Consider the following 14,066-nt stretch of genomic DNA (forward strand, 5'->3'; position numbering starts at 1 on the left):
TTCCCCACCCACTACTTTGTGCTTACCCAATTTTAACCCTATGGTTTATTCAAGGCCCCCAGAAGCCTTCTGCACACCAAATCCCTCAGCTTGACAAAGAACTACTTCACCCTCATCCTATAAAGGCACTAGGACCCAATTTGACCCGTATCGCACACTGTAGCCACGTCAAATGAGCTAAATGTCGCCTATTTAGCACTTTGTAGTGCTAACATGGCCAAAAAAAATGGGCTAAAAAAAGTGGAGGGATTTGCCATGACAGGGACAATGGGGACTGCATAGGGGGTGATGGGGGCTGCGTGTTAGCCACCCTGGAGCTACAGAATATCAGCAAGAGAAGCTTTATGCAGCATGGAAATAAAGATTCTTGCATGCTAATTGCTATATATTACACTCCTATTATAGGCACAGCTACAGAGGCTGATTCAAAAGTTGGCAACCCTATGCTCCATTTCAGTACTGGGGGTGGAATCTACAGCATTCTGGGGCCTGTCCTCCTTCTCTCCCAATGTTACCTCTTGGTCGGCTTCCCCTTGATGTTACTGGTTGCATTCCCTAAAGAGCGCACTTGACCCTCTCCTGTTGTATCAATGCTGTCCGTGCTCCGGGCCTGTGTGGTCAAAACAAGCAAAGTATGTATTGCCATGTCCAAAAGAGTTATGCAAAAATGTTCTTCAGTGGTCAACTCTCTCAGACTCCCAGTGATTCTGCTACAATTCAGTTCCACCCTACAGCCAGGTAAGAACATAAGAGCCCTGCTGGATCAGACCAAGGGTCCATCTAGTCCAGCATTCTGTTCACACAGTGGCCAACCAGCTGCCCATGGGAAACCGGCAAGCAGGACATGAGTGCAACAGCACCCTCCCCGTTGTATCCCCCAGCAACTGGTGTACATAGGCATGCTACCTCTGATACTGGAGGAAGCATAGACCCATCAGGACGAGTAGCCATGGATAGCCTTCTCCTCCAGGAATTTGTCTACCCCCTTTCCAAAGCCATCCAAATTGGTGGCCATCACTATGTCAGGGAGCAGTTGACAGAGGGATTTCCTGGGGACTTCTGCAGATAATCATAGAGGGTGATATCAAGCATGGCGTGAGTGAGCTTCCACTCGCACAGCAGAACTTCCTCTCCTCCTCGGTGCAGCCACCCATCTATACCCTGCTCTAGAGGGTCCCCCGACTCACCAGAGCAGATTTAGGCATGCATGGGGTGTTGTTCCATTGGCTGATAGATACCACTGGATTCCACACAAAGCCTCCAAGTTGCAAAGGACACAAGGGCTGATTTAATCCAATCCCTGACATCCTACGCCAAAAAATATCTTTATTGATCTTACCCAGCCTTCTCTTTGGCCACTGTGCTATTTTGTTCAGCTTCCCGGTTCTTTGAGATACTTTTAAAATTGCCAACCTATTCTCTAGATCAGAGGTAGGCAACCTGATGCCTTCCAGATGTTTTAGACTATGGCTGGGTTCACATGACAGGTGAACACATCATGGTAAGTAGCCAGGGTGGGTTGCCGTCTCATCTGAACCCAGACCGCTTCCTGCTCGGTTGCTTATTTGGGGGCAACAAGACACCCTGACAACCCATGGCTTGTTCTAGGGGTTCTACCCACAATGGTTTGGTGTGTCATCCAAAGCCAGCAGAGCCAACTCATAATGAGTTGTGGCAATCAGGCACAGAGCTGCTCTGCAACAGCAGCGAAAACACCCGGCCACTCTTCCCGATCATGCTCGCCTGTGCTACTTCAAGCCTCCCTTGCCAGTGACTGCCCGTTCTATGATGCCCATGGCACTTTGGACTGGCTGTCACTTGTTCGCCAACCCCCTTTGTTAAAAAAGATTTCGGGCACAGAAACTTGCACAAATGGGATTGTAATTTTTTTCTCTCTTTTTTTGGTCACTCTTTCAGAAGTGCACAAGTGCACACTTACAGCTGTCCAATATGTATAGCCTTGCCTTGTCAATGTCCTTGTATGTTTCAGATGTTGAAGAGAAGGAAGTACAGTAGGAAAACATGTAAGGAAATTGACAAGGCGAGACTGCATGGAGGCTAATTGGCACACTGTTAACAGTAACAGGTTGGAAAGGGGGGAATGCTGGGGAAAAGGAGGTGCACCAAAAGGGGGAACACAATATTGCCCACTTAGCAAGGTAATCTTCTGGGTTTAAAGTATTGAACTAACACTTGTCAGTGTCCTAATTCCATTCAACACTTCCTTGAGTCTCCAGTTACACAAGAAAGGGGAGATCTAGATTCCTCTGCTTTTTTGCAGTTCCCATCCGCAGTAACTGCAGAAGTAACTGCTCCAAATGGAAGCCACAAAAAGGAGGGGAGCCTAGATCTCCCCTTTCTCTAGTAGTTGGAGTGTCAGGAAAGTGTTGAATAGAAGCAGGACATTTTCAGGTGTTGGTTCAACACTTAAAACCCAGAGGCTCTCTGTGCCAAGGAGGAGATAATGTCACCATCCCCTTTGGTGCACCTGCTTCTCCCAGTCCTTGTTAACAGTGCGCAAAGCAGCTTCTGTGCAATCTCACCTTGTTAATTTCCTTGTATGTTTCCTTGTTCCCTTTGACAGCTGAAACGTACAAGGGTATTGACAAGGAAATGCATATATATTGCACAGACATAAATGTACACTTGCGCAACTCCAAAAGACCAGCCAAAAAATTAATAATAATAAAATTATGATCCCATTTGCACAAATTTCTGGGGATGAAAAAAAAGGTTTTATTGTGTACTTTTTGGTTTTAATTTTTGTGAACCGCCCAGAGAGCTTCGGCTATTGGGTGGTATAGAAATGAAATAAATAAATAAATAAATAAATCTAAAGAACCCGTAAACAACCATGAATAAGGAATCATGAGCACACAATAAATGCCTTGTGTAGAAAAGCTCTTCCTCTCTCACTGTAGTCTTCTTTCATAGCAAAACAAAACACATGTTGTGTTGTTATGGCTGGAGTTTCCCTTTCCACTTCACTGGATGCTACTTGCGGAGGTGGGGAAACTGATCATGATGACGTGTCACATGCTATGTCTTACACAATTTCTGGGGGAAGAGGAGGAGAGATGGGGCTGCTGTTTTTGGAGACAGCTGTGTGGCTCCTGTAAAAGTCCCAGTTTTTACATAGAGATCTAAACATTCATATGATTCAACCCAGCCCAGGTGTCTGATCAACAGTGACAAGGTATACAGTCGATGGAATAACCCATGCCTAAGCAGGAGCAAACTGAGTCATGTTCTCCCAGCTTGTTTCCAGGTGCAATTTCAAAAGGCTGGTGTTGACCTATCAGGTCATATGCAGAGGTCTTTCTCAACACCTACTTTCCTTTTAGGTCAGAGGTGGGGAACCTGAGGCCCTCCACATGTTGCTGGACTACAGCTCCTATCCTGCTTGGGCAGCAGGATAGCCGAAGGACATCATTTCTTGTACAAATCTGCCAATTCACTCAGATCATCCTCGGACATGATCTTCAGCTATCCCCACCTTGGGAAGTTAGTCAGGTGGCAACAGGGGTAAGGTTTTTGAGAGCACCCTACCTCTGGAACACCCCCTTCAGATGTCCACCTTGTACCTTTCCTTTCGGAGCTAGTAAGAGACTGTTTTAGTTTCCCAGGCTTCTTACCTGAATGATAAGATAAAAGCATCTTCTGCCAATTTCACTGTTTTGTTGATGTTGCTGTTTGGACTGTATATAAGAACACAGGAAGCTTGGTCAGGGTCTAGGGCAGGGGGTTTTGCCATCACGTGCTGCCTGATCCTTTTTAACTGGTGAGTTCTCTGCATACAAAGCAATTGTTCCAGCACCGAGCTACACTCTCCATGGTTTTATCATTAAGGCTCAATATTATGCATGTTTATACAGGAAAAAGTCCTACAAAAAATCCTACAACTACATACTGGCTGGGGAATACTGGGAGTTGAAGGGCTTTTTTTCTGTCTAAACATGCATAGTATTGAATGCTTAATATATGACCATTTCATTCGTTTCTTGTTAAACTACTTTATTGTAAGCTGCCTTGAGCTTATATGGTGGAAAGATGGGAGATATATATATACTGTCTGTGTGTCTCTCCGTGTGTGTATATATATCATAGAATAGTAGGGTTGGAAGGGGCCTATGAGACCATCAAGTCCAACCCCATGCTCAATGCATATATATAAAAACTTGCACTGCACAGATCCAAACTCATTTCCAGTCTCCATAGACACTGAGAGTGGACGCAGCTAACTGACTATAACACTCCTGCTCGAGAGACACTGCACCAACGCAAGAAGAACCTAAGCAGCTGCCTTTATACCAGATCAAGCTATTTGTCTGACTAGTCTAACAGTGTTTACTCTGACTGGCAGCATCTCTCCCCGGTCATATGCACAGGTCTTTCTCAACACCTACTTCTCTTTTAGGTCAGGCGTGGGGAACCTGCAGCCTTCCAGATGTTGTTGGACTACAGCTCCTATCATTCCTGACCATTGGCCAAGCTGGCTGGGGCTGATTGGAGTTGGATTCTAACAACATCGGGAAGGCCACAGGTTCCCGAGCCCTATTTTAAGTAGAGGTGCCAAAGACTGCAGTGCAAAGCAGGTGTTTTGCAAAGAAAAGCAGGTGTTCTAGCCACAGCCCCACCCCATAACCCTTGATTTGTCCATCATTTGTCCATTGCCTTGAGCCAACCCAAATGCTCAGCTTGTCCCTCATTTTGTTTGCAATGAGCCCAATTCCCACTCTACTAAATAAGAAGAGCCATCCTGGATCAGACCAAGAGTCCATCTAGTCCAGCATTCTGCTCACACAGTGGCCAACCAGCTGTTGACTAGGAACCCACAAGCAGGACACGAGTGCATCAGCACCCTCCCACCCATGTTCCCCAGCAACTGGTGCACATAAGTATATTGTCTCTGATACTGGAAGTAATGTATAGCCATCAGGATGAGTAGATATTAACAGCCTTCTCCTCCAGGAATTTGTCTAACCCCCTTTTAAAGCCGTCCAAATTGGTGGCTATCACTACATCTTGCGGCAGTGAATTCCATAGTCTAACTATACGCTGTGTGAAGAAGTCCTTCCTTTTATCTGTCCTGAATCTCCCACCCATCAGCTTCATGGGATGACCCCAATGGGTTCTAGTATTATGAGAGAGGGAGAAAAATGTATCCCTATCCACATTCTCCACACCCTGCAGACACCTCCATCATGTCTCTCTTTACCCCCCTTTTTTCCAAGCTAAACAATCCCAGCTGCTGTAACCTTCCCTCATAGGGGAGTTGCTCCAGTCCCTTGATCGTTTTAGTTGCCCTCCTCTGCACTTTTTCCAGCTCCACAATACCTTTTTTTTTAGGTCTGGTGACCAGAACTGTACACAGTATACAAAGTGTGGTCACACCACAGACTTGTATAAAGGCAGTATGATATTGGCAGTTTTATTCGCAATTGCCTTCCTAATTATGCCTAACATGGAATTTGCTTTTTTTACAGCTAGATTAGCCTACTAGATTAGCATGCACGCACACACACAGCTTAAACTCGCACAGGATTTCACAAGAGGCGGGCTGCCGGCACAGAGGCTGAGGCATGCAGAAATGTTGTGGTTGCCAAGAGCCTGACAGCACATGAACTCTCCTTGTGAGGAAATACCCAAGTGTACACTATGGAGAATACTTCTGGTTGAGGCATACTACTAAACAGGAAGTATTGTTGTGCACTTGGATGTATGATCAGCTGAGACATTCTTTTCCTTGCATTATCTGAAACCTTCTTTCCAGAATCCCCTCCACTTCCTCATTTTCTCTCCTATACAAACCACCACTAGGAAACTCCTTTTCTGATTAACCCTCATAGGCACATGGGAAGCTAACTTAAGAACATAAGAAGAGCCCTGCTGAATCAGACCAAAGGTCCATCTACTCCAGCATTCTGGTCACACAGTGGCCAACCAGCTGCCTGTGGGAAGCCCACTAGTGTTCCTCGATAACTGGTGTACAGAGCTATACCTCCTCTGATACAGGAGGTAGGATATAGCCATCATGACTAGAAGCCATTGACAGTCTTCTCCCCCATGAATTTGTCCAATCCCCAAATTGGTGGCCATCACTACAACTTGTGGTACCAAATTCCATAGTTCAACTATGTGCTGTGTGATGAAGTACTTCTTTTTATATGTTCTGAATCTCCCACCAACCAGCTTCATTGGATGATCTGTGGTTCTAGTAAAATAAAAGGAGAAAAATGTCTCCCTATCCACATTCTCCATACCATGCATAATTTTGTACACCTCTGTCATGTCTACCCTTACTTACCCTTTTTCTAAGCTATGGAGTCCCAGACATTGTAACCTTTCTTCACAAGGAAGTTGCTCCAGCCCCTTGATCCTTTTGGTTGCCCTTTTTTGTACCTTTTCCAATTCTACAATATTATTTTTGAGATGCATTTGCCAGAAGCATACACAGTATTCCAAGTGTGGTCACATCATAGAGTTGTATAAGGGCAGTATGGTATTGGCAGTTTTATTTTCAGTTCCTTTCCTAATTACGCTGAACATGGCATTTGCTGTTTTCACAGCAGATGCACACCAGGACAACATTTCCATCGTGCTGTCCACCACAACCCAAGTTCCCTTTCTTGGTCATAGTTAAATTCCATAGTTTAACTATGTGCTGGGTGAAGAACTTCTTCCTTTTATCTGTCCTAAATCTCCCACCCATCAGCTTCATCAGATGAGCCCGGGTTCTAGTATTATGAGAGAGGGAGAAAAATGTCTCCCTATCCACATTCTCCATACTGTGCATAATTCTGTACATCTCTATCATGTGTTCCCTTTTTTCCAAGCTAAACAATCCCAATTGTTGTAATCTTCCCTCATAGGGGAGTTGCTCCAGCCTCTAGATCATTTTAGTTGCCCTTTAGTTAAACATCTCCTGGACAGAGATAGCATGGCCACAGTCTGGAATCCTGTGTTGTATATAGGACTGCCTTTGAAAATCATTTGGAAACTGATTTGGTTGGTACAAAATATAGTTGTTAGGTTACTGACCAGGACTAGCTTGTCAGTCTTGACACAACTGCCCAAGCTCCCATTCAATTTCCAGGCACAATTCAGAACACTGTGTTAATGTTTCAAGCTCCAAATGGTCTGCAACCTGAGCACCAGTTGAGAATCGCCTACTCCCACATGGACCCACCTAGGTATCTACTCATCTGCCTCATATGCACTTCTCTGCTGTGGCCACCACCTAATGAAGATGACCACCTATCAGGGATGCTGCAGCAGTGGATTTTCTGCACTGGCAGAGGTTTGGATGAGAATCAGGGATGGAGAACCTATAGCCTTCCAGATATTGTTGAGCTCCTTCAGCCAGCATGGCCAATGGTCAGGGGCTATGGGAGTTGGAGTCCAGCAACATCTGAAAGGCCACAGGTTCCCCACCTCTGGACTAGATGCACCTTTGAGGTCCCTCCTAACTCTGTGATTCTGGGTGATAACCAGAGAGGGGAAGGACTTTGGGGGTGCATCCCAGCTCTGAAATTCTCTCCCCTGGTTTGCCTGACACCACTGGATGTTCAGAGGCCACCAGGCGAAAACCCATTTTTGTTTTCCCAGGCCTTTCAGATTTGTTTGGTTGTAATTTTTGCTTATGCTGGTATTTGGGCTGCTGTGCTGGCTAATTGCATCTTTACTGTTTAATGGTAGGATCTTTCAATTCTTTATGTGATTTTAATTGCATCGTAAGCCACTGTGAGAATCCTTTGGGATTGAAGAACAGGAAACTACATTTTAGAAACAAACAATGAATGTATGTAATTCGTCTAAATAATAACAATAACAATTCTGCCACCCTTCCTTCAAGGGAAATAGAACATGGAGATATTCTATTTGGTCCCTCACAATAACCCTGTAAAGTAGTAACAGTTGAGAGAGAGTGACTGGCCCAAGGCTACCCAGAGCGCTCTGTGGCTGAGTAGGGATTTGAACCTTAGGGCACAATCCTATGCATGTTTAGACAGAAAAAAAGCCCTACAACTCCCAGCATGCCCCAGCCAGCCACTGTGCTCTTATTCTTCCTGGTCCTAGTCTAACCATTACATCACACTGACTCTCTGGCTAGATTCCATGGATTCCCACAACACAATTTAGGATTCTCTGTTTGCAAAATCTTCTCTTCTGTTTTAGTACAGAAGTCAACATCTGATCACAATCCCCTAGAGCACCTCCGCCCAGCTAAGGTGTCTGTTTCCCACAAAGAAATTGCAGCAAGTCTTATGTTCCTGATCAGATTTCAGTATTACCTGGGAACCAGGAACAGGAAGTCTGGTGCCGGAATGGAAAAGGAGCTGCTACAGAGTGTCTCCTCTCCCCCTGCCCTTAAATCTTATACTCCCACAATATGTGGTAAGTTTCCTTTACCTTCATCTGCCTTCCTCCCCCACCTCCGAATTAACAGCAACAGATCAAGAAAAGCCATGACTATCTCCAGGAAATCAAGCAGCAACTTCCTCCCAACCTATGTTTTTGCCTAGGGTGTGCATTTCAGAGAAGAACCTCCAACTTAGCTCTGCACTTCGTATCAAAACTTGCCCCATCAGCAGTTTTCAGAATCTTCCGGTATCTCAAACTCACACGTAATATTTTGCCTCAGACGGCGAAAAGCCAATGGCTGATCCTGCCCACGTTCAACAGCTGGTTTATCCAGTTAAAAGGCTATAGGGCTGGGACAGACCAACTCTCAGCCAGGGTAGACCGTCTTAGGGCTAGAAATGGACGATTGGTCTAACCCAGAATAAGGCAGCTCCTAATGATGGTTATTTGTTTAAACTAAATGCTTGAAATTTAGGGCTCTCAGCATTCACACAAGAGCCTTGACCATCCCAGACAAAGTGTGTGAATACCTGAACTAACTTACTTACTTACTTAATTTATTTATAATATTTCTTGGCTACCTTTCAGGGCAGAAGCCCTCCCAAGGCAGCTTACAACAATAAAATACATAAAAACAGTTAAAATATTAAAAGCGATAAAAACATAAAAACAATAAAAGCCAACAATTAAAACAACAATTAAAACCAACAATAAAACCAGCAATGATGTTAGCAGCAGCAGTAGCAGTCATATTAATAGAAGGCCAAGGTAAAATAATATGTTTTCAAGGCCTTCTTAAAAGTCTGCAGTGACAGGGCATGGCGGATCTCCAATGGCAGCTTGTTCCAAAGATGTGGGGCCACTGCAGAGAAGGGCCTCTCTTTCTGATCTTAAAGTGCGGGCAGGCTGATATGGGTGTAGGCAGTCCTTCAAGTAACTTGAACACTCAGAGATACAAGCAGTGAATGTGTACAGTCACCTAGTTGGGATTGTCAGCATGTATTTTGTGTATGTCTGAAAAATGGGGAGAATATACATCAATTTCCAAACATTCACAAAACCCACCTGGAGTTGTCAGCAATGATGTGATCTAAGAACATCTGGAGGGCCATGAGTTGACAGCTGAGTGCCAATCTTTATTTAACCAAAAAGGCACCATCCAAGCACAAGAGGAAAATATCAGCAAGCCTTGGGAAACCCCACAGAGAGAGAGACAGAGAGAGAGAGAGAGAGAATAAACTAAGGGGGAGGGGAAAACAAATCCAACCCCAAACACCCCAATGAGCATGTTCAGTGGCCACAGAAAGCTGAGTGTCTGTTCTGGAGAAGGTAGACAGAAAACCAGGGGAAGGAGGAATGAAATGGAGTATCTGGAAAAGGACATGGCTGGCTAGTAGGCAGGCACCCTGAACAGGAGCACGCTACACTGCAATATTTTGTTGCAGGTCCCACTTATACCATCATTAATGTGCGCAGTGCTTTCCAGAATATTAACTGATGCACTCATGGGGGTATCAAAACTGATATGGTACTTGAATATCACTTAAAAGCCAGAAATGTGATCCATATGTAACTTGAAGCACCCGATACTTTAGAAAATAATATTAAGCGCTCAAAACAACTAAATGCTGTACAAATCAATGAACAACAAACAAAACAATAAGATTGAAGGGGAAGAGACAAATGCTCATGCTAGTTGGGAATGATGGGAGTTGTAGTCCAGCACATCTGGGGGGTGCAAGCATACCCTGAAAAAGTTGTGGCACTTCCACATGGGCCAGAAATTTTGCATTCACCTGGACGAAGTTATTATGATTTCTTGAAAAGTGGGAGGGAGAAAATAGTTACGGTCTTTCCACACTATCTAGAAAGCCCAAATTTGGTACCGATGTAACCAAAGACACCCATTTCTTAAAAAGTCTGAAAATGGGACACATGTCTGGACAGTCGAAACTGGTGACATAAAGTTTACCTCATAACAGAGGCCAGTACTTTGGCACAGAACATGCAAAGCTGTACACATTTGCACTGGAGTTCCGTTCCCCCTTCACCCACTTCAAACAGCCTTGGATTTGGGAGCTTATAGAAGTTATACATTCTAATATCTCATAAATACTACATGCAACACATACCCATAATGTCTGCCATGTATGATGGATTGAACCAGGACCGGCCTAAGACATTTTGCTGCCTGAGGCCAAGTACAAGATGGCATCTGTCACCCCTTCCAATTCCATGTACAGAAGCTGACCAGACTGGCAGGAGAACAACCCCAAGGGATTTTGCTGCCTGAGGCACAGAAGCAAACAGAGCCCCTCTCCAAGTCAAGATACATAGTTACTAAGGCTCGTCAAGTTATTTTTCGCAGCTGAGGCATAAAATCCCATAAACACCTCTCCTTGACAGTAAAATAGTAGTAGTAGTAGTAGTAGTAGTAGTAGTAGTAATATCTAACAATTTGCTGCCCTTTCATGAAACCCACAATCAGCTGCCTGAAGCAAAATCAGCTGCCTGAGGCAGTTGCCTCACTCTGCCTAATGGCAGGGCTGGCCCTGACAGGCAGTTGAATCTTATTTCAATGCTGGTGATGGCTGACGGAGTCCTCCATGCACCTGAGGGCAGCAGGCTTGCCTAGGGGGTGCAGGGTTCTCCTCCAACAGATGGAAATGGACAGGGGCACCCTGGAGGGGTCTGCCCCCCCCCACACATATACTAGCACCCACTGCCTGAGCTGGGCAACTCATTCTGCCTAATGGTAGGGCAGGCCCTAGATCAAGCCAAACTGTCCTTGTGACCTCACCTGGCTGCTGCCTTTGTCTGCCTCACCTAGAGCTCATTTTCCACAACATTTGCATTGTTCAGTGTGTGTTGTGTATGCATTATGTTGTTCCTTTTCCGGAGCAAACATGACTTATTTTCCTTTTTTCTTTTTGTGCAACTTCACATTTCTCAATGTGGGGCTGGGGGGGGGGGAGGGAAGCAAAGGCAAGGGAGTAGCAGAAGAAAACTATACTTTAAAACCCTGGCAAGAGTCATAACGACAGCTGAGGACACAGTGCTGTGTAAAACACTGGGCACTCTCCTATATACAGGAATACGGGTAGATACAGGTCTTTCAGAGTGCTGAAGGCAGTTTGAGAAAAGAGATCTCTGCTGCTTGCGGTGTATACACTCATCCTACTTTCACCTCTGGCAAAAACAGGTTTTACGGGGTTCTGTATTGTTTCAAAAACCTGCAAAGCCTGTTCAACCAGAGGAAACAGGAGGGCAGCATGTGAAGCCAAGCCTTTCTCGGGCTATTTTCAATTCTCTTTTGATATAAAACACACACACACACACACACACACACACCAACAACAAAACACTATTGTTCATCTCCAGCCTTTGACGGTCCAATACAAAGCTGGCTGGAGCGGTACAAGCCAAAACATAACAGAAAGAAGAGCTCTGTAAACAGTATGTTGTATATTTTTTACACAAAACTTTGGACTTCACAGTGGATTGGGCCAAGCCTTTCTCTCTCCCGGCCTGGGGTGGGCAGAACAACAGTCTGTAATATTGGAGCTCCTGACCATCCTAACAACAGGAAGCATATCCCATTGGCCAGCCCCCTCTATATCTGACAACAATCCCAACGTCAAGTTGTGAATAACATCACAGATCCCACTCCACCAAATCCAGCTGCTCAGGCCAGGAACACTTTTACTCTAGCCCGATGGTGCATGGCACAGAGCACAGGCCCCCAATTATTTGGGGGAAGCTGCGTGTGGGTATGTGTGTCTAATAATTACAATGGACGAGGAACAACCCCTAATGATGCGAGCGGGGGGGGGGGCGGCGGGAGGTAGGTAGGGGGTCCATCCTTTTGATTGCTCTCTAAAGCAGAGGAATTTGAGCCTTGTGCCAAGGAGGCAGACAGGTTGTTGGGGGCGCCAAGGCGTTTGGGTGCCTTAGATGTCCTGAGTTTCAGGACTGTGGGAAGAAGGATTGACGCGCCCCCCCCCCAAAAAAAAAAAAAGCTGGGAGAGAGGTGGATTTGGGACGGAGGTGATCCAGGGACCTGATGATCTCCTGTGAATTCTCCAAGTCCTGGATGTGGGGGATTTCTTGTAGCCATACCATGCCCTGGAAAGGGTCAGGAGGAAGAAGATCCGGCGCGGGGGCGAGGGAGGGGGCTGCTCGCCTGTTTCATCTCCCCCCTCCCCACCTAGACAACATGGTGAGGGGAGCAACGGGGGCGGGGATTAGTTCCTAGGGGCGCCCGATCCGGGTTCGATGGTAACAGGTGCACGCCGCGCGGGAGGGAGAGCAGCCGTGCCCTGCGTAAGCCCACCCCGCATCCTCGCCGGGGGGGAGGGAGACCCCCGCCCGAGCCCTCTGCCGCCACTCACCACCATGGCGCCGCGATCCCGATGCGCCGCGGCGGCGGCGGCGGCGGCCCGAGCCAGTCCCGGGCCGAGCGGAGACAATAGGGAGGGAGGGCAGCGCGCTCGCCCGCCGCCGCCGCCGCCGCCGCCGCCCGATCCTCTCCGGCCCGGCCCCTCGGATGCTGGTCCGTCCCCCTCCCTCCTCCCCTGCGCAGCTCCAGCCAGCAAGCGAGCCGGGGCGGGCTGGCGGTGGCAGGCGAGCAGAGGAGCAGCGGCGGGGCGGGGGGAGCGCGGCGGGCGGGCGGGGGCGGGCTCGGAGAAAGACGAGCGGGGGAGCGGGCGGGCGGCCGCGGCGAAGTGGGGATCGATCGGCGGGTCGCAACAAAAGGGGTGCAAGGAAATGACAAGGGGGGGATCAGGCAGACCCCACCCTTTTATTTTTCTCATCCCCCCCCCTCGCCTCCTTTCGTGGTGCGATCGCACTGAAGGGGGTTAAATTAAGAAAAGGGGGGGGGGGAAGAAGCCCTGAAACAAAAAGGGGCACCCGGCGAGGCAGCTGGAAGGGACAGCACAAAGGGGCTTCTGTTAGCCCAGCCGGCCGCTCTCCACCCGCCCCCCAAAGAGCAGCCTTGAGCTGGGCATAGATGGGAGGGACGCAGCGGTTCCCCCGCCCCAGCCGCTTATGCTATAGACGCTTTCGATCACGCCCCCGCGCGGGCTGCCACGGCAGATAATGGGGAGCGCGGTTCTGCCCCCCTCTCGCTCGAATTCATCGGATCTGCTGCCCCTTTGCGAAAGGAACGGGGCCTATAGAACCCAGGCGTCCTAGAAGATGACACTCTCCCCCCGCTGTACAGATAACGCGCGTGTGTGTGTATCTGTACAGACAAGACAGAAATATTTCTCCCCTTGCAAATCAGCCGCCTCCCTGGTCTAGGGCTGGAAGCCCAGTTGCGAAAGGCCTCGTGTCGTTTCCCGCACAGAAATGCCTCTCTGGAGGTAGGCCCTGCTGAGAATGTGCCCTCGTGTTCCAGGCCTGCCTGCCCGCCTCCTGCACCCCCAGCCTTATAATTATAGGAAATGGAATGTAGACGCCCTATAGCAGCCTTGTCCAATCGGCCACCCTCCAGATGTGTTGGACTACAGCACCCATTATCCCCAGCAATGGTGGGAGTTGTAGTCCAACCCATATGGAGGGCCCCTGGTTGGACAAGGCATGGGCTAATAAAGCTCCCCCAGCCCCAAGCTGCTGTAGGGACAGACTAGAGTAGGGTTGAGACTGGCAGAGGCATGATTATTCACCCAATTTTGGAACTAGAGAACTAGGTGCTAATC

At 47.5% G+C, this 14,066-nt stretch overlaps 1 protein-coding gene across 3 annotated transcripts in view; it reads right to left on the reverse strand.

Moving 5' to 3' along the window:
- Window positions 1-13,098, reverse strand: part of ARHGAP33 (Rho GTPase activating protein 33) — a 59,570-nt gene extending 46,472 nt beyond the window's left edge. Inside the window, exons 1-3 of one of the 3 annotated variants that reach the window (XM_084815458.1) lie at window positions 12,756-13,098; window positions 3,636-3,698; window positions 516-610 (exon numbers count right to left, since the gene is read on the reverse strand). In XM_084815458.1, coding sequence (XP_084671584.1) covers window positions 516-610; window positions 3,636-3,698; window positions 12,756-12,761 — 164 coding nt within the window. In that variant the 5' untranslated portion in view covers window positions 12,762-13,098. Of the gene's footprint in view, window positions 1-515 lie in introns of all 3 variants that reach the window. The other 2 variants (XM_084815459.1, XM_084815457.1) reach the window with 2 other exon arrangements.
- Between the last annotated feature and the right edge of the window lie 968 nt (window positions 13,099-14,066).

Source organism: Heloderma suspectum, chromosome 10, assembly GCF_057233095.1.
Source record: "Heloderma suspectum isolate Gila_16-S chromosome 10, 16-S_ref, whole genome shotgun sequence".
NCBI classification, from domain to species: domain Eukaryota; kingdom Metazoa; phylum Chordata; class Lepidosauria; order Squamata; family Helodermatidae; genus Heloderma; species Heloderma suspectum.